The sequence below is a fragment of the Anser anser genome, assembly GCF_964211835.1.
Source record: "Anser anser genome assembly, chromosome: 9".
NCBI classification, from domain to species: domain Eukaryota; kingdom Metazoa; phylum Chordata; class Aves; order Anseriformes; family Anatidae; genus Anser; species Anser anser.
The window spans coordinates 5,193,215-5,213,873 of NC_139729.1; the positions used below are offsets into that span (position 1 = coordinate 5,193,215).

The following is a 20,659-nucleotide window of genomic DNA, read 5'->3' on the forward strand; positions in this document are numbered from 1 at the left end:
CGGCCTTGTGTTATCAAACTAAGAATATCTCAGTTTCCTTAGTATTTGTATCATATCTCAACCGTTAATAATAATCTGAATATAGTTAAATAACTAAATAAAGATGGTGGCTGGGTGGCATCCCAGCTACCTGGGACGTGCTTCACTGGCACTTAGACTTGCTATCATGAGCTTAGAGATACAGGCATGGGTTTTCAACCTGACTTTTCCAGGTGAGCTGAAGAGAGTGCAATCCCTTGAAATTTGGAGACTGAACATTTTTTACATTTGGGTTTGAGTGGTGAAAGCAACGTTTGAAGAAACAAATACCTGGAAACCAGTCTCTCTCTGTTTTTTTTGTTTGTTTGTTTGTTTTTTCCCCTGAAGGTGATAGGGAAATAGGGAAATTTGGGTGAGGTGATTGCTTGTATTTTTCAGGTGTAGGAAAATTCCCTGGGATGGCAGAAAGCAACGCTGGAGTCTAGTGTCTGTGTTTCACCTATCTTTCCTCTATTTTGCAGGTTACATATTTGGGTAAGGTTTCCACAACAGGGATGCAATTTTTGTCAGGCTGCACAGAGAAACCAGTCATTGAATTATGGAAGAAGCACACGCTCGCCAGGGAGGATATTTACCCAGCTAATGCCCTTCTGGAAATTCGCCCTTTCCAAGTCTGGCTGCATCATCTGGACCTCAAAGGCGAGGCAACAGTCCATATGGATACCTTTCAGGTAGCACGTATAGCCTACTGCACTGCTGACCACAACATCAGCCCAAACGTCTTTGCTTGGGTCTACAGGGAGATCAACGATGACTTGTCCTACCAGATGGACTGCCATGCTGTAGAGTGTGAGAGCAAGCTGGAGGCCAAGAAGCTGGCTCATGCTATGATGGAGGCCTTTAAGAAGACTTTTCACAGCATGAAAAGTGATGGCCGGATCCACAGGAATAGCTCATCAGAGGAAGTGTCTCATGAATTTGAATCTGACGATGGCTGACTGAACTCATTCATGGTTCAGCAAAGGCAGAAATGGCCTAGGGAATGCGAGCTGATAGATGAATAAGCAAGAATTGAAATTGGGGAATGGAAAGACTGCCAAACACTTGGCTGACCAGCTTTTGAAATCAAAAGAGCAATTTGGTACCTAAAGATATGCATCATTAAAGTAATTATGTTACATTGAAATCTGCTGCTGTTGTAAACATGAGAAAAAAGCTTCCCTCTCTTTCCCTCCAAATCTTTCTCACCCGCCCATCGCTGTCCCTTTCTCATCTCTGTAGTTCAGGTGAATACTGCAAAGTAGATTCATTCCTGTTTGTCTTACAAGACTGGTCAGGGAATTTTATTAGTTGCTCCTTTGGCGTTCCTTGCTGGAGGCTGATGCTGATGCACAAGAGCAAGTAGACCTACAGAGCCCTAATGGCTCCTGAAGAATCTTTCTCCAAGATGCATCACAAAAATCCTTTGACCATACGTAGGCTAAGACAGCCGTACATAGCCTTTTAGACTAATGGCCTGGCATTCTACTGTTAATTCACATTTCACAGATTGAAAAATGAAAAAAGATTCTTGTATGTACACATTATATCATATGCTATCCTTTATTTTATTCATTGTACCTATTTTCTTAATATACCTGCTGTCACATCTTTCACCCAGCACCAGTAGGTGCAGTTTCAGACTACAGACTGCAGGATACCAAAAACGGGTGGGCCGAACCCCCACGGTGGCAAGGAGTACAGTGAGCCAGCACCCCTTTCTGCTCACGTTCAAGCTCTTGTTTGCTCAGTCGGAGGGCAGCCCACGGGTAAGAGTTGAGGGACACTTGGGTCTGTCAGTGTTTGAACTGTGACTCCTCACCAACCTCAGGTCTGAAGCGGTATGAATATGGTAACCTCGACTCCGTGTCACTGGTCTCCGTGTTACCGGTCTGTTGGGCCTGGTTTGATGGAGCTGGCTCTGCCTGGCCAGGAAGCCAGGGCTGCATTACTATAAAGATCAAAGGAAACGGCCCCGTAGGAGTCAGGTCTGAACATTTGTTCTGGTTGAGAAGCCCATGTTAAGATTCTCATACCTTTCCTTGTGCAGAGATATAAAGAGTCATGCCTTTCTTAAATGCAAATGTTTAATAAAACTCAAATAAAAGGAAAAACTTGTTTCACTTGATATTTTTTAAGGCCAAGAGCAGATCAATAGTTCGCAAGTAATGCTGCTCCTTTATACAATTTTGTTCGTAATTATGGTAATGTTAGGGGCACTAGGGCACCTTACAGAAGCCTTAAAAGAAAGCTAATTGAAGCGGCTAGCTCTGTGTCTGTGTTTTGTGGGTATATATGTTTGTATGTGAGCGTGTATGTGTGAGTTCCTAGTGTTAAAGCATGTAGGTTGAGCATGGAGACATATTGAGGAGGGCCCACACCTCTTGGAAATATGCTTGTTGCTTTACAATGTATGTAAACTATTCTCGAGCGTAAATGCATTCATACTTTAATAATAAAAAAAAATGTTTGAGTTAAAGCTTGGGAGTTTTAAGCTGTCTTTCCAATGCAAACTCTGTGGTTTTGTTTCATGTGTGTGGGTTCTGTGTTCAGTTGCTGTATTGGAATGAAAATGTTCATTTAATTCCATTTAGCATTACATCAGTCTCCATGAGAATTGCCTTCAATAATTTAAAATTATTTTCTTTTAAATTTTTGAGGTAAATTATTGCTATTGAGGTGTTGAAGTTTGATTTTATTTTATTTTTTTTACCTTTGCTCTGTGTGGACATGGTTTATAATATCTGCATTGCAGGAGGTGGTAGAGATCTCCCCCCACACAGACATCTGGCCAGTTTAGATGAGTTGTGCTGAAGAGGAGCAATGTCTCCCATCCAGGGTCGTGTATGGGCTATGTGTTGGTCAAAATAAAAAACCTGAGGCCTGTCACGTGTAGCTATCAGTTTGACCAAAGGCAAAATTAGGCAAAACTTCCTTCAGCTTCTCACAAATTATTATTATTTTTTTTTGCAGAGACGTAATCGTGTTTTAGTTTCTGTACTTGTTTGAATGTTCTGCCACCAGAGCTGCTGTGAACCAGCATGTGGAAGCCTGTGTTCCCCTGCCTCAGCCAGATGACCCTGCTGAAGGGAGAGCTTTGACCGTGAGTCTCAACCCTGCACCAAAGGCCCCTCGAGCGTGGCAGAGGGGCAGGTGGGAGACACCAGCTCTCCTCATGCACAGGAGCTGAGCCCCCTGCTGTGCACCCTGCTGGGCCCTTGCCACCCGGCTCACTAACGTGGCACACGTGTTGGTGCTGCACGTGGCCCAGGTTTGGGACCTTTCTGAAGGCCAAGCCTGTCCTCACCCTCTCAGCTGGCTGCAGGGGACCTAGCGCAGCCTTGCTGACCAGGTGGCGTAAATGTTGCTCCGATCTCCTGCCTGGCCTACAGAGGAGGGCTAGGTCAGATGATCTGGTTTTGGGGAGGGCTCACGTGGAGGAATCCGGGAATGTTATTTTAACCTGTTTTGCCTGTGATGATGCTTGTTGTGTGTGTTGTCACAGGTTGATGTTAGCAGCAGTGCTGTGCACGTGCTCAGTGATGGGGGGTACAGAAGCCACGAGGGGTCACTTGGTGGTGGCTGTGGACTGTCGTGCTTCGTGGCTTTTGGGAAATCAATGCTTTTGGGAGCTCAGGGCCTGCCTGTTTGCTAGGTACCTGTGTGAGTTTGGAAATGTGTTCCTGGGTGCTGGTTAGGGCCCTGGAGGGACTGCTGCACAGGGCGCACTGCCTGCCGCGTGTGCAGCTGTCGCCGGCCTTGTGCTGCTGGGCTGCAGCTCAGGGAATTCCTGCAGTATTTGATGTTGTGGGGTCTGCAATATTCCTCAGCATTTGGAGGCTCTGGATCATGGGAGAATAAAAATGAAAGGTAAAGGAGAAAATTCTAGTTCTTGTGATTAGAAAATCAGACCATTTGAAATATGAACCTGCTATTTTCTAAGGCTTCAGACATGCAGGGGAATGTGAGGGAATGTGAACTCCAGATTATCTTAGAAAACTTGAGATTTGAAAAATAATCAGTATCATGAGTTTGGATCCTTAGATCATTTTGCATTCAGGCCAAATCCCTCTTCATTATCAACTCCAAATGTGTGATGCCATTTGCATGAAGGAGAAAAGCTTTGACTCCAAAATAGTGAGAGTATCAGTTATCACTGAATGTCCGTTGCCAGTAGATACCAGAACGAAACATCAAGTTAAACTTTTCCTTAAATTAATCTGCTGGAAAAAAAAAAATCATAAAATTTCCATCAGAAGTCACTTCCAATTGGCCAAAGACTTTTATTTTCAACTACAAAGAGCACAGTTCTGGATCTTGCTGTATCCCATTGTGGGTTGACGAGTTCCTTCGGCATCAGCCAGGAGAATGCGTAAGGGATTTCTTTCCCTTTTCTGTGTGTAGGGGAGTGTAGAGAAGGGTCAGATATCTAAGTGTCTTATTAAGAATGCAAAAAAAAGCAGAGAGCATTTAGGTCATTAGACCTCAACATCAATATGCAGCATCACTAGGTCCTCTGTGTCTGTATACACATGTGTATGTATATATACATATATATGTATATACACATGTCCACACACACATCTTGAAAGTTGATGCTTGTTAAGTATTTTGTGCATGCTCAATACATGTAATGGGAGGTGCATTTGTGAACAGAGTCCTGCATAATAGTGGTCAGATAGATGGATGATTTCTTAAAGGCCTTTTTCTCTAGTGTGAAGCAAATTAACTTGTCTATCTACATACAACATTTGATATACTATATACATTATTTACCATTTACCACCAGAGCTGGCCCATTCCATGCCCAATTAGCTGCTGTAAGAATGATGTATGATTGGACTCATTTTTCCCTGTGGCGGTGGAGCTCTGAATCGAGATTTCTTGAATTATTAATTTGTGTGTAATTGGGAAGTGATAGCTAAAACGTATGGTTGTTATCCTGTTGACTAGAGTGTTAAGTCTGCCAAGAGAATACATCCTTTCTGGAAAATAGGGACATTCATTATAACTTTTTTTCTAATGTAATTTTAAACAGATAGAGGGTATTTTTAAAGGTTCCTCTTTTGTTAAAGTCAAGCAGAGGGTTTCCTTCCTTTTGTTGTGCAATTTATCATCGTTGGCTGCTCTTACCCATTGCCCCAACAGTGGGTGCAAGGGTCTTTCATCTCCAGGACATGACTTCCCTCCGTGCTGCCCTGGGGCCAGGCTGAGGGCAAGCCAGGGATCACCCCCCTCAGCAGGGACCTGGCTGGACCTGCTTCAGAGGCTGCTGTCTGTGCCACTGCAGCCACAGGACTCCCCGTAGTTAGGACAGTTAGGACTGTAATTAATTTTGATTGGAGATTTTAAAGCAGAAACAATTATTTATTGAAAAAGCTTTTATGTTTGGAGAGATGCTATCCTGTCTTCTGCAGAGCCTTCTCTGAAAAGAATTTTGAAATATGTTGGCAGCAGAGACCTGGTGCATGTGGTGACCATGTGCTGCAAGCAGGATCAAAGCTGCAAGCTGCAGGACGTGTCCTGGGGCTGGGGGCTCCGGGGCTCCTCAGCAGCACTGTCTCTGTCTGTTTTCCTTTTCCATCAACTGGATGATTTCAAAGAGTTACAAACCTGACTTACCGCACCAAAGGAGGAGTATTTGTAATGTACAGCTGAGAAAGCATTACAAATACTTGTGGCAGCAGGTCATGTAGGCATAGGCATGATTTCCAGTTATTGTTAGATGGGAGGGGAATATCTGGGGGGTGCTTGTTTTGATTTTTTTTTGATTTTTTATTTTTTTAATGTCTGTGGTGGAAGACGTGTGAAAAGGCTGTTGATGTTTTCTCGTCAGGAGGAAAGTGCTCATGTATTAACACAAGGACTTGGTGCACTTACACGGGCAAGGTGAGAATGCCTAATGAAAAAATGCCCCTAAAGCAGCCCAGCTCTCATGGAAAAAAAGTGTTTTTTAATTATTGTGCATGTCGTGACCCAAAATCCAGCCATGCCTTCACAAGTGGGAATATTACTATGCAGATAGGGGTGCCTCATTTCTATCCCAACTTTCACCATTGCAAGAGTGGGAATGGGGAAAATATTACTAGATTAAAGTTGTCTATTATGCTTTGAATTGCATTCTGCATTACATTCTCTGTTATTTTCCTGTAAATCACATTGCTGCCAGAAAGAGAGGAAACATTATAATCCTATGAATAATTCATAATGTGGATTATTTTATTTTTTTCTTCTTTGTGAGCAGCATAGATTTTCTGAGAATGATGGACAGGAGTGGATTGCTGGCATCACCTTACAGATTTAATTCTGGGAAAGTTGACATCAGTCATATGCACATGGAAAAAAAATAAGTTATTGCTATGTCTAAGTAGTTACCTCTAGTTTAGAGAGAGTAGTAGTAGTACGTTTTAGACGTAATTACTGAGGATATAATTAATCAAGGTTTTCTTGCACAATTGGGTTGAATTCTTGTGGCCTTCCTCCTGAGTGTGCATGCTGCTGCTCCCTGGCTCAGTCTCATCTTTAATAGATTCCAGACCTAGTGGTTTCAAGTAACAGCAGATATTCCAGATCCCAGGAGAATGATGAAATATGCACAGGAACTTCAAAGGAAACTCCTCTAGAAAGGAAAAACAAGGTTAAATGATGACATAGTCACCGGTGGGATATTTTTATATCCATAAAAGATGTCAGGCCTATCCAAATGCAGAAGCAGGTGAAATCTGAAACTGTGCTACATCATGGTGGTGCCCGAGACTAACAAACAAACCGTGCTTCATGCTCACCTGGACACTCCTAGAGAGTTTGCACCCAATTCTCTCCAGGGTTTCCGGTGATTTTTTTGTGTGCTTTTTTCTCGAGTCCGCTCTGACCACACAAAGAAAAGGCATTTCGTCTCCCTTCACTTTTGCTATTGAACAGCAAAGGAATGTCTGTGAGGAGCTTGAGCCAGGCCTACCACAAGAGGAGCCATGTGGTCCCCGCCTTTCTACCATGGCCCATTTTACCCATCCTCGACATCCCCAGGAGGTCACTGTCACTTCCAGTGAACTTTGCTCTGCTCCCTGGACCACCACGGTGTCTTCTGCAGGTAGCATGCCCTGGTAGCATTTGTGTGACATGTCAGAAAAATACATCTTTTCCTACCAGTGCTGTGGCAGTGTTTATGTGGTAACGTATTAGTCTGTGCAGAGCTGAGGGGGAAAGGCCAGAGCCTCCTTCCTGCTGTTTGCAGCAGGGTGACCGACAGTAATTGCCCAGCAGTCACTAATTGACTCATTAGAGGTCTCAGCTGGTGTGCTCACAGTAGGGTGAACATGTCTGTAAGGCCTCAGCTGATTAGAAGTATGGATGTCAGGATGGTGGCGTGGGACAGGGCCCAGCTGGTGTATGTGGTGGGTGGCTCGCAGGGAAGGGCATGGGGCTGGGACAGTCCTGGCATCACTGGCTGTGGGGTGCTCTGAGCTTGGCCGAGCCACAGGCTGGGGTGCCCAGCGTTAGGGTTGGGTTGGGTTGGGCTGGCATCCCTTGCTGTGGTCGTCCGCAGCAATTTGCTCTGCTTCACTCAGTGCTGTTGGTCTCCCTCCTGTGCCTGGTGATTTCAGGGGGTGAGAAGTAACAAAAATCCTTACAGAAAATAAATAAACGAATAAATAAATAAAACCCTGACCAATAACTCCCCAGGATGGCGCACCGCTGCCAGGCAGCACCTCATGGTGGGCCTTTCTCCTGGTGCATGGTGGGGTGCCTCGGGCAGAGGTATTTAGCGCCCATCTCACACAGGCGTTTATAGCGTGGCGTATTGCAATAGCTGGGGGATGCGTGTCAGGTTGGCTCATTTCGGTTCCTGTCGTTTTGTTTGCCTGGCTGGCACCTCTCTGCTCCTCCAGCACTGTGATGGCCACACAGGAGCTACAGTGCTTCCTCTGCTTGCAGGATGAGCTGATGCTGAGTTGTGCTGAGCTTTCCTAGGCCAGCATGCTCCAGTAGAGCAGGTCACCACGTTCCCTGTGCCTTGCTTACAGAAATCCTAATTTATGCTATTAGAAATGGTAAGAACAAAGAGCTTGAGCATGGTTTATATTTTGCTTGAGCACTGCAGTGGGTCTCAGCTAATTCATCAGCAGTGGTTCGTTCTGCTTGAAATCCTAGAGAACGGCTCCTCTCCCGGGGCATTTCTTCCGACTTAATTGCCAAGTTATAGTGAAATACGAGGTTCGTTGTTGTCTGCTGGAGCACTGGGGATTCTGTTTTGTTGGCACATTTTTCATGACCCCGTGTCAGCAGCATAACTAGGCTATGAGATAATTTGTACGCTTTAGATGAGCAGCTGAATGCATCTTCACTGAAGAGAAAAATAAGTTTGATCAGTCCAGCGGAATTAATTAGGTAAAACAGAGAATTAACTCTAATCTTGTAGATTAAGTGATGTCAGACAATGCAAGACGTTAGTATCTTTCTTGCAGGTGGAAATCAAAAGGGTCCAAGCTGGTAAACTGAGATTTAATAAAAATTAGAAAAACAATAACTGTAAATGTGGAAAAAAATACTACAGCTCAAAAGACCATTTAACATCTAAAAGGAAAGAGTGGTGTACTTCTGTTTCCCCACAATGCTTCAGTTCTACAGTGGCTTTCCCCTCATTTCCTAATTAAGCAGTTTTGAGGTTGTGGGGAAAGACATCAGCCCTGCAAGCCCAGCTCCACCTCCTTGTGCTGTTGCAGGTGTCCTGCTGCTATCGCAGGCTTTTGGAGGCTATTGAATGTACTGAAATTTTGCTGGCAACAGGGATGAGTGTTGAATAGCAGAGAAAAAAGTAGAAGAAACAGACTTGTGATGGTGCCTGCCTCTGCTGTGGAAGCTGTGTGTGTTGGTTTGAGGAATGATGAAGGACTGATTCTGTGCAAGTTTTTGCTCTGCGTAAACCTCCCTGCATGGGAGGTAACTGATGGCAGTCAAAATCTCTTCATTGGGAATTGCAGCAGTGACCAGCTTGGCAACGCAATTCTCCAGCTTCCTGGAAAACAAGTATTTCCGCAGGGTTATTAGAGATCCCCCCTGGAAACGTAAGATGTCAAGGCTTGTTGTGGCTGGGACACCAGGGGCCTGATTCTGGCAGCCTGGGGTAGCAGGGAGCATATCCGAGGAGAGAAACAGTGGAGGTGATAAGCTTCATTCTTTGGAGCATTGCTACCCCCTTCTTGTTTGTTGGTACCTGTTTCTAACTTCAAGGAGTCCCACAGTGAAGTGTCAAGATATGAAATCTCATGATGCAAGCAACAGAAAATAAGTTTAATGAATACTGCATGTTCTACGTCCCATAATTTTATCCATAAGCTCTCAGACTTCTAGAAATTGCTCTGAAATTGGCAGCCTAGACTTAATATTTTCTACCATTTTGCCATCACATGCAATTTTAGTTCTCAAGTGACTCCAATTTTAAACTTTCAGTGATTTAAACAGCTGCACTGTGCACAGGCTCGAGTGAGGACATGCTTTTGTAATCAAGCAGCCCGACTCTAAATTTTATGGTATGATGGTTACTGTGCCATTCAAACTATGCCCCATTAGACAGAAGTGCATTCCTTTGATTTTACCAAAGAGACCATAAATATAACAAAACGCATAGCTGGAAAACATGATTTCATGCCTGGATTTTTCAGCTCCTTTCTAATACAAAGAATAAATAAAGTGGTCCCTGAAAAGGGCATCTCTGCACTGAATCGTGTTTGTATTGTTTGCATGGCTAGCAGAGTTCATCATTAGGCTTACCAGAAAATAGATGCCTGTTACAACATTTAGAGACATAAGAAACTCAGTTTTCAAACCAAAAGAGTAAGAATAAAAGTGTAACATCCTATTTCAGTAGTTTAACATGTGGAGGCTCAGAGCTTGGGGGGAGGGAGTTGTTATGCTTGATATAAAAATGTAGATGATGTTTCATAAATGCATAACTAAAACTAATTGTCAGCAGTCATACACTTGGCAAACTGTAAGTTTTATTGCCTGAAAAATTCTTACTGTATCCTTCCTTTTCCCTTCAAGGTGATGTAATGTTTTCATCTCTGAAAACCTGGTTTCAAGAAAGATTTGGCTCCAAAATGGAAATCTGCTTTTGATTCAACGTTAGGTCCTAGCAGACAGTACTTTTCAGTGCTATTTGTTTTATTGCTGCAGCCTTTTTTCAAAAAAAAAAAGTCCCAGTGCATGTTGGCAACCGTGATTGGCAGTACATAGCCTGTACAGTCTCTATCTGTAATAATGAAGGTTACCCAGGTCCTACAGTTAATTCAACACCAACACAAAGTAACTGAATAAATTCAATCAAATTTTCAAAATAAAATTGAATGGCTGTGCCATCTGGCATTAGTGAGGCAAAAAATAAAACAGCATGCACAGGTACAATAATTGAGAATTTAATTTGGGTAATTAAGTTTAATACATAATAAAATTTTATAGTAAACATTTAAAATGCTCCTGAAAATATAAGTGCTTATTTGCTCAACATTTTATGTAGAAAGGTGCTCATTACAAATAGATCTATTGGGTAATTTTGCACTGTGAGTTTTTATGTAAAGTATTGACTTACATCAAAGCCTGAGTGCAAGCCGTTGGCAAGTGACTTCAGCTGGTATTGGATTAGGTCCAGTGGGTGAATGGGCAAGCTTCGTGCAAGATTTAAAAATATAATTGCTTTCCTGAAAACCTCAAATCAGGTACTTTTCCTTGCCAAAAGTGGTGATTCTTCTTTTAAAAAACGTGCAAAGCCAGATATTACTTCCCCTCCTCTCTCTCTACTTCCCACCCTTAGTTTGCTTGGTGCTTCCTCAGGTGGTGAACGTGGTGTCTGGGCACATTCCAGCAGCATTTGCAACAGCCAAAGGCAAAGTGGTATCCAGCTGGCATCCCTTGTCCCACCAACGCTGCTCTCCCTGGACAGGCAGCAGTCAGCAAGCCTCCATCCCACCACTTGCTGGGGACAGGTTGGGTGCTGCCAGTGGCAGAGAGGAAGGAGATGGTGGAGAGGAGATGGCCTGGCTGAAGTTGCTGTCGGATGTGCCGGTGGGACTGGGGATGGACTGGGTTAAAGGCTCATTGCATCTCCCTCTCCCTGTTTCTTTCTCCGAATTCCTTTGGACGGGCTGATGGCAGTGCCAGTATCAAAGGATTTTTGCGGAAAAGGTCAGAAGAAAGGTGGCATTAGATTAGTCCCACCTGTGACTTTTAGCACTGGGGTTGATAGCCCATGGGGGCCCACTGAAAGTGTGTGAATAGGTGGGCTTGGAGGCATTGTATTTTGGATGTTATTAAAAGATGATGTAATAACAATAAAGCTTCGCTGCAGACCAGTGCCTTTAGAAATGTTGAGATAGTGGTAGCAATTTGCTAAATTGTTTATCGGTTAAGCACAGCATCGAGGCTCAGAGTGCTCTGCTTCACCATCAGCTCACTCCAGAACATCAGGAATTTTTGTCTGGAAGCAGCTCAGAGGCACTGTGCATGGGCAGGATAGTGCCAGTGGAAAACCCAAGGCAATTTTACATTTATGTGGGTAGGAAGCCAAAATTCTTGCATGTACTTCAAGCATTGCAAATACTATTTTTTTTTTCTCAGACATAAATGTAAGAAGACATGGTAAAATGTAATACGAGTCCCTCCTGTAACCCAGGAATTATCATAGCAGGCAGAGCAGTTCTCCGTTTTGTGCATTATCAGGCCTTTGATAATGGCTTGTACTTAAGGCTTCAGATGCTGTCCCTGCAATGCTAGAACCTGCCCACTGGAAGAATTTTTTCTCCAGTCTCAGGAGTCTGCCCTGAAATATGTGTGTTTACATCTTTGTAAACCTATTTACCTCATCCAACCATCTGATATTCTCATTTTCTATGGAAATATCTAATCTGTATGTGAACCCCGTTAAGCAATTGAATGCAATGACAACATGTGGCAATGAGTTAATAGGTTGTGCACATGCTGTGCATTCTTTTTATCAGTAGTAAATCATTAAAGCTGTTGAAAATCTGTTCGCTCTCCCATGCACAATTCCTTGCTCTGATACAGTGAGAAGGGGTAAAGTTAATGCCATTCTGCCGTAATTTATGAAATCAAATATTTGATGTGTTTGTGTCTGTTCCAAACTAAAAAAAAATAGCACATCACCACTGATTTTTATTTCCTTCTTACAGGTCTCCTGTTTATGTATATATACTTATATATAAATACATTTAAAATATGAATAAAACCTCATGAAAGGACATGTCAGATGTAAAGGTTTATGTGCAGAATACAGCTTTTTTTACATAACTACAAAAATGTTCCGCAGTGCTTTGTTGTTCTTAACAAGCCTGCTTTTAAAACTGCTGTTCATAACCTTGAATATCCATGTTTTGAACTGGAATGCTTTATAGCAAGTGGTAGTCTTCTCACTCATAAAAAATATCAGTATGTTTGGCATAATGATGAAAAATGTTTTCATCAGTTGTAGTTGATAATGGATATTTTTTCACTAATTGGCAAGAGGGTCGTTAATCTGGGATATGTTAATTGATTTGGCAACTGTTTGTGAGTTTGAACTCTGGTAAAACAGTTGAATATACATACTTTAGAAAGCACTATAGATACTAAACCTCTGCCAGCTTATCTAACAAAAGTATTCTCCCTGTTTTAGTCTTCAGTTACAGTACTGGCATTAAATGAATAAACTTGATTAAAAAAATAAAATATCTTCGAGGAAATAATATTGCATTGAAAAGGAAATAGGACATTTAGTTAAGCACATCCTTTGTCTACGGAATATTCTACGTAGATTCTTGTATCGCTTTGCAGGATGGGGTGCTGAGTGTGTATGGGGCAGGTGGACAGTTTTGACAGCCACAGAGATGTGCCAGAAGGAAAAGTCCTGATGTGAAGCTTCAGAGAAACATCTCCAGGCCTGTTAATCAAGCACACGGGTCTGTGCTGCAGTCTAAATGGGTGCTATTCGTCCCAAATCAGTGAGAGGAACACCACCGAATGACAGCGAGCGTTCTCAGAGTTAGGGCTTGCAAAGCGATGAGAAGGAAGGTTGGCCTTCAGTGCGGAAAGGAAAGCTGGCCTTTACTCAGTCCTTGTGAGTAAAGAAAATGCCCACTTTCCCCAGTAATTAACAGGCAACCTAACATCTCCCTGGTGCATCTTCCTGCAGCTCGAGGGGCAGCTGCTCTGCTGGTCAGCCCCACTTTGCTCAGTGCATGCACAAGGTGCTCGGTGCTGCACGGCAAAGTGAATCCTCACTGATGCTGTCTCTTCTAGCAAAAGCATTTGCTGTGTAGCTTTATTAATTAAAAATTGAAGGCATCTGCATATTCAGAATAACTGCAACACTTTCCTCTGGAATGCAGGAGATATTTGGCATTACCAGCTTCAAAGGGGGGAGAGAGGGAGAGGAGGAATTTAATTCTGCGCGTGTATGAGGTAATGTCAATTCCTTGCAGGCAGGAGACTGGGGCTTAATTGATATCATATGGCTAACAAATGTACTCCAAAACCAGCCTCATTTGATCGCTTTTTAATAACTAATAACTCTCAGTGGGAGTCCGAAATATGTACGTATAAAAAAGCCTGCTGGAGCTGCCTCCCTCGCCTGCCAAGATTGCTGTTACTGAAACAAACGTGTACCTTTTGCAGTCCTGGAACAGACACCAGCGCCGGCTGGACACGTACTCTGTCCGCCAGCCCTGGCCGGGAGTGTCTGGAGGAGCTGTGGCGCAGTGCAGGATGCGTCCTGCCGGCAGCGGTTGCCAGCCCTGGCCTCGAGCCGTGGCTGGAGGGGCTTGCATCGCATCCCCTGGCTCCAAGTGACTGTCTGCTCACAGCCACAGAGCTCACAAGGCTAATGGTGAGCCACCTGAAAATGTTTCTGCCATGAATCACTTTTTCCCTGTGGAGTTTATTTCCTTCGTGAACCACAGAGCAAGGATTTGTCCTCAGTTACAGGGCAAGAGATCCAGCAGGGGCTCAGCTCCCAGGCCCTGGGCATCCTTGAGAGCCTCCTGGTTCAACCTCCAGCCTGGCACAGCAGTGGGGCTGTGCTGGCTGCAGGCACAGCTCTGTCCCTCTGCGTGTCCCCATGTCCCCACATCCCCGTGTGTGTCCCTGGCCCCGGAGCCCCACAGCCAGTTACATAAAAGCTGCATCAGCAGAGCAGGACCTGGCAGCAGCAGACATTTTGCGGGGCAGGGTGTATGTACAAATGGCATCTATTGATTATAGCTGACAAAATCAGCTTCTCAAGGGAGATCTTCAGGCTTTAGTTTGTGTTTTCAATGAGGAGCAGCTGCAGTATGACGGCTGGCATTGCTCTCTGTTTCATGAGGGGCCCTATATGAGAGTTAGAGCACTTGCAGCACTTGCCTGCCTTATATAAACTTACTATGCATTTAGGAAGCGTTCAGTGCAACCCAAGTTAAGATATAGCAGGGTGAAGTTTCAAACAACGTAAACTTCTCTCTGTTTGATGCCTCTCTTTATGACCTGTTAAGCTAAACATTGAACTAGGAAAGAAGAAAAGCAAGTCCCATGCAACGCGGCCGTTGTAGGGCAGGCATTGTTCACGGAGCACACCCAGGGCTGCCGAGGATGGGGAGCAGAACGCTTCTGCTCCCATTTGGCAGGTGGTCGGTGTTGGGGCACTTAGCGTATGGGCTTAAATTTTTACGGGCAAATATCAGTTCAAGTAATTCAGAGGGACGCAGCTTGCAGTAGCATGGCTTGTCTCAGTGAACTTTAAGGCAGACTGTTTCAGCTGCCATCCTAGATATCAGCGTAATCTTGGGTAAGTTTTGTGTGGCCCTGAGCTTGAAGCAAGGCAGATCCAGCATGCCTTTAGTTCTGCCCGTGGCTAAATATTCCTCTCATTCATGTGCATCTGGGACAGTGTTGAAAGGGATTGAGGTTGCTTTTTTATAATCAGAGCTGGAACTGGACGAATTGTGCTTGGGATGACTCACAGGTATCTGACTTCTGTCGCTTAACATGAGGGGCAGAAGCAGGAGTAATTCAAATCAGAGTTTGCAAGAAGGGTATCAGTGTCCATACACCGAAAACAAATAAAAAGAAACCTCTCTTGGGATTAGAAAGACTACCGGGAAGACAGCAAAAAATGTGGAAAACTTTTTGCAGGCCAGAAAAAGGAAAACAAAACACAGGGCTGCATAATTAATGATGAAAACAGACTTATATTCTGTTTGGGAAGAAAATAAACACACTGAAAGAGTCCAGAGACACTTCTGCAAATAGGGACTGATGAATGGAGACTTCTACTGTTTTGGTGAAGCAATATTTTAAAATTAGCAGAAAAAATGATGAGCTTTTAAATTATTGCTCCGAAAAGCAGAGTTGAAATGCTAGAAATGGCTGGGTTTTGTTGCAGAAGGGAAGCTGAACTGCTGCAGTGCCTGTTGCCTTTCTGCTCCCCCTTCTGCAAAGCAGCAGAGGTAGCAGTCACATCACAGCACTCCCTTCTCACCTCTTCCTGGAGACAGAACAGGGCCAATTTATAAGTATCATTCCTGGAAGCAATGTCAGGAGAGGTTGTGGCCTGTTACCGTTAAAACACCCGGTGACTTCGTTTTATATGTGTTGTGCACTGATACTACTTCACCTCTATAAAGCTGTCTTTGATTATCTTTTATTAGGACTTGCACCAAGTTGAACAATACTAACGCAGTTACTTATGTGGGGATCTTTCCCTTGGCCTCCTTTTTGCCTGTTTCTCCTTGTGCATCACAGCTCAGCCCAGCCAGCTCAGGGTGACTATATGTTTCATTTCAGAGGATTAGATAATCAAAAGGCATTGTTCCTTCAGAAATGTTCATTAAAAAGCAAACAAACACAAAGCAAACAATGCTCACTGCAATGGGATATTAACACGTTGTTCTGAAACTCTGGTACTTTAGTTTTCAACTTCAGTAAATACATTTTATCGGAACGTGCAAGAAATAGCTCACTGCTCTTAGAAACAACATGACCTTATGGAAGTGAAGAAGCAGCATGGTTGGACAAAGTAACAGGTGGCTTTGTTATGCTTCCAGGTGGGGGCTGCTAGGCCCTCATACAGCACTGACTGACTTAACAAACAAACAATAACCGACAGATAACCCCATGCCCTCTTACAGGAATGGTACTGCTGTAGGGAAAAATGATAAGAACAGAGATTGATCTTCAGGCCTTTTCCATAAAGTTTTGGCTTTACTGAAGACACTCAGCAAGCACTAGTGTGACCAGTTCATTTTCCTGTTTCAAATGTAGACCTCCCAGCCTTCTTGGCTGCAAATCTCCTTGATTTGTTCAACTGCTGACCTTCATTCTCTGCCAGCTGGGTACGATGTTGGTATCAGGCCCTGTTACCAACAGATCTTGGCAACAGCAGCCTCGTGGGGACCTAAAGACACGATTATTATCATTTATATTACTAGAGCTTGTGTCCTGCCCATAAGCTGTTACCTGCCATCCCAAAAGCTGTGGCACATCCTGACAGTTTCCACTGCCTCCCTGCCCTGTCTCTGCAGTCCTTCATACCACCCATACTGCTGGAAACCCAGATCCCACCCTTGGAGAACTGCGTTGTTTGCTTGGCTGGTGCCAGGTCTGTGCCCGCAGTGGTCCCTGCGCCTGGCTCCAAGCGTGGGGTCGGAGCGGCGGGCGCTGCCCCAGCACAGCCCTGCCCTTGGTGCGCGAAGGTAAGTGCGCAGATGTGGCCCCGTCGCACTTAATTGTTTCCATTTCTACAATGAGATGATATAAAAATTCTTGCGATGCAAAGCATGCAAAGATGCTCATAAAAAAAAAAAGTCTATTAATTTTTATGCCTCATAAATGTAAACCACAATTCACTTTAAGCTTGCTGTAAAAATATTCTTCTTAAAATTTGAGTTTATAGGACACAGAACAAATAGAGTTTCAGAAAAAAGTCTGGCTTCTATTCTCCTGAGAGCTCTGTTATTGTTAATTAATAATTCTGGTTTGCCTTTCTTTGTTTTCAGGGCTTTTCAAGGAAAATGCTACTGAAGCTCTGCTGTTTCACTGCCTTTCTTTGATAAATATTTTATCAAATAGTAATCAGCATCTTGTAATTCAATTGTACAGTCTAATTTAGTGCAACTGAAAGAAGCAAAAGCCGAATGCAAAATTACCAAACCTTTATATTATCAGAGAAGTTGGATTGCCTTGATATTAATTTCTCTGAAAGCTGAGCACTATGTTGCCATCTTGCTGCTGCCAGCCATTTCCCTGAGTGGCAGGATTTGGCCGCTAGCATTTAACCCTACTTCTAATCATGCTTTTGGGAACGTGGGTGGGGCAAGGAGTGGTGCTCACGGAGGCACTGGCTGCTCTCTGAGCAGTAAAAGAGCCTGGCAGGCACTGATGGGTGCTTGTACCTCTTGGGTGGGTGGGAGACATTCCCCCTGCTACCTGTCTGCAGTTGGGACGGATGATCAAGCTGTAGGCTTACGAGCGAGGAGCTGTTTGAAAATCACGTGGCCTTTTTGCCTGGGTTGTGCTGGGCACCACATCACCGGCCTGGTGCGGAGCACCGCCGCCGGGCGGGAGGACCGGGAGTGCGCCGGCTTCATTTACAGGCTGCCAAAATGCAGGCCTTGGGGCTGCGTATTAATGTAATAATCCTAGCTCCAATAAAACAACTGTTTTTCAGAAGTGCTGATCTCCCACAGCTTTCAATAGCCTTTATTTATTTATTTGTTTATTTATTTTAGTGCTCTAAAAATCAGAGAGGTTTCCTTTCACTGTCCAAACAGAGTTGTGTATCAGGCAGCCTTCAGCATAACGTTGTGTTTCAGGACTGATTCTCACGTTCTGCTGAAGCAAGAGGCTTGCAAACTATTTGGGTTAGTTTGTTTTTTCCTGAAATATTCGAAGCATAGTGCTAGAACTAGGCACCCTTCCCCTGAACAGGCAGAAACCAGAGGCACATACGGGCTGGCCCAGCGCAGAGCCCTGCCTCTCCCCACAGCTCGCCATGCTGTTCGTCTCTGCCTTCTGAGAGCCACAGCGGAGATCCCTCCGCGGTTTGCATGCTGGCTGTTGATGTTCCTCCAAATTCAATTCTTGTACGACATGAGCCTGCCAAACTTTTCTGGCCGTGTGTGGTCCAGGGTCGCTGATGCACTGTTCAGTAGGAAATGGAAGGCCTAAAAATGATGCTTGTTGTGAATAGACAATCCAAAAAAAAAAAAAAAAAAAGAGCAGGCCTGTGCCTTGCCCCTGTAGGGATGACAGGAGCAAGGGCTTTTTTACACATATGAGGAAGGAGGAGTTGCTGTGATCAGTTCACAGGACCAAATCCAGCTCAAGATCAATAAATTAACTTCCAAATCCTTTGGCCCAAATTTATGTATTTTGGAGTAGAATTCAAAATAGAATAAAAATGCCTGAACAGGAAAAGCAAATCTACAGGTCTGAGCAGACAGAGGGTTTATCGTTTCCGCATCCTGTGGTTCTTTGGCCAAAGGCAATCATAATGGTGCCAATACTGCTGCATTCATTAAAGGAGAAACTAAGAGGCAAGTTATGTGGCCCACTCAGTGCTTGGTTTGTGAGGAGTGGTCCTGTGCTGAGTGTGGACCAGGCATATGCAGGAAGGCCTCTGAGCTCCCCATCGTGCTCGCCGTCCTCAGCTGCAGGAGGGTGATGCTCTGCCCAGCCACCACACACGTGCTTGATAAGCAAAGACCCGTGCTGGCTCCGTGCTGCTCCCGATGGGGTTTCTGTGGGCTCTGGCTGGATGTGGCAGTGGCCACGGGGCTCAGCTCGCTGCCCAGAGCCTGGCACTGCTGCTCCTCTGCCACAGGAAGGTCATGCCTGTCTGGGGTGAGCCTGGCAGGCAAAATACACAGTGTTTTCTCAGAGTAACAGCCCCTTTTCTTCCTCAGAGGGGCTGTGTGTGCAGAGGCGTTGCTCACCTGTGCGCATTGGGCCAGCACAAGTTGCTCGGTGGCAGTTTTGTCCCAGGTGCAGAGCCAAAGGCGGGGAGTCTATCCTTAGCCTCAGCGCTTCCCCATCGCCATCTACCCTTGGCTGGGCACAGCTGCTCTGGCCAGCAGAGGCTGCAGCACATCTTTGATACCAGAGCACGCTGGCATTTGTGTGAAGTAACACGAGGATTTGAGGCAAATTCACAACAGGAATGAAACCTCCTAGCTGATAGAAATCCCTCTCAGATGGCACGTAACTGCTGAAGTAATGCACAGTGCGTGGAGGAAATGCATCCCCGGAGCTCATGGGCAGCCCAGGGGCACCTGAGGATGGCGGGTTGCTCTGCATGAAGCATTTCGGCACCGAGAGCTTCCATGCTCTAGAGGGAGAGGAAAGATATATGTATGCATTATATGCATGTATATTAAAGCTGGAAAGATGACCGGAGAATTTTACAACTGCTTCCTCTAAATGCCAAGCTCCCAAGACACTCCAGCCAGCCTCCTGCCCACAGCGGGTGTCTATGTGTGCTCTAGGGGTGTTTGACAGCTGGGAAGGATGTGGGTGGAATGAATCTTCTGGAGCATGTTGGCTTTTAACGAAACAAACTGTTTCTGAGATAATTTTAGTCACCTCTGTGTCCTCAGGGTGATCAGGAACCGGCCATTTTTTGCACTGCTAAATATTCCGCGCATGGGATTGCTACACCCTGCAGCCGAAGGATGATTTTAAAAAAACGTTTAGTTACCTAATTCCCTCTAAAATCAATACTTACTAATTAGCACATGTATTTATCTTCACCCAGAAACATAAAAATTGCATATTACTGATAGGCTACACAAATGTATTCCTTGGTCTCCGGCTGTTATTTACAAAGATAGATGAGACGAGCTGGAAAACTACCTGCAGGCTGACCTGGGTCCCACATTCCTGCCTGGGGGTGCTGGTGCTGGAGGTGCAGGCACAGCCCGGCTGTTCCAGGTGGAGGTTGGCACTGTCAGCAGGCAGGTCACCAACCTGTGCCCTTTCCCTCCTCCACTTTAACCTTTTCAGGGCTGAGGACATGTTTATGGGATTGGGGAGCCTGAGAATACATTTTTCCCTCGATTTTTTTTTTTTTTGGTGATGTTTGAGGTAGTAGAAACGGCCAAGACAACAATTGCCTTTTCATGTGTCCGCTCAGCCCCTGGCTTTTTCCAAGGGACGAGGCAATCAGCCTGACATCACACAGCTTTTCCCTTTCCAAAGGCAGGGAGAAACAGGGGAGGAAGCCCCCCTGCCCCCATCCTCAGCTAAAAAGAGATGGGCCTTGCTAACCATTGACCGATAAAGCCTTGAATTATGTGCTAAACTGAAAAAAGCCTGAAAGCAGGTGGCGATTGCTCATAGTACTGCAGAGTGGAAAAGAAAGAATTCACAATAAGCAAAATGCTGAAAGACGTGATTCCCGTTGAAGCATGAGTGTGAGAGACCCAGGGAGGGGCTCAGAGGCAGGAGCCTGAGCTCAGGGTGCTGAGCCCCCTGCTTGGCCTTAGGTGAGCAGCCCTCTCCCTGTGCCCAGCTGGATGGTCCCAGGCCCCCTCCCCGCACTAGCCCCAGGCCCTCCTCCTTTCCTGGGCTTTGCTTTCCAGCCACAGCACTGCGTCTGGGAGCGAAACGAGGCTGGAGA

General features: G+C 44.9%; 1 protein-coding gene and 1 long non-coding RNA gene across 4 annotated transcripts in view; one reads left to right on the forward strand and one right to left on the reverse strand.

Annotated features, from left to right (window-relative positions):
- Positions 1 to 2,497, forward strand: part of PID1 (phosphotyrosine interaction domain containing 1) — an 84,065-nt gene extending 81,568 nt beyond the window's left edge. For all 3 annotated transcript variants that reach the window (XM_083848781.1, XM_083848783.1, XM_083848782.1), the window contains exon 3: positions 501 to 2,497. In XM_083848781.1, the coding sequence (XP_083704907.1) occupies positions 501 to 977 (477 nt within the window). In that variant the 3' untranslated portion in view covers positions 978 to 2,497. The remainder of the gene's footprint in view (positions 1 to 500) is intronic.
- Positions 1,786 to 18,252, reverse strand: LOC310904292. The gene is made up of 2 exons (XR_014588193.1): positions 6,804 to 18,252; positions 1,786 to 6,637 (listed from the first exon to the last, which is right to left on the reverse strand). It is a non-coding gene; the product is annotated as an uncharacterized lncRNA (long non-coding RNA).
- Positions 18,253 to 20,659: the final 2,407 nt, after the last annotated feature.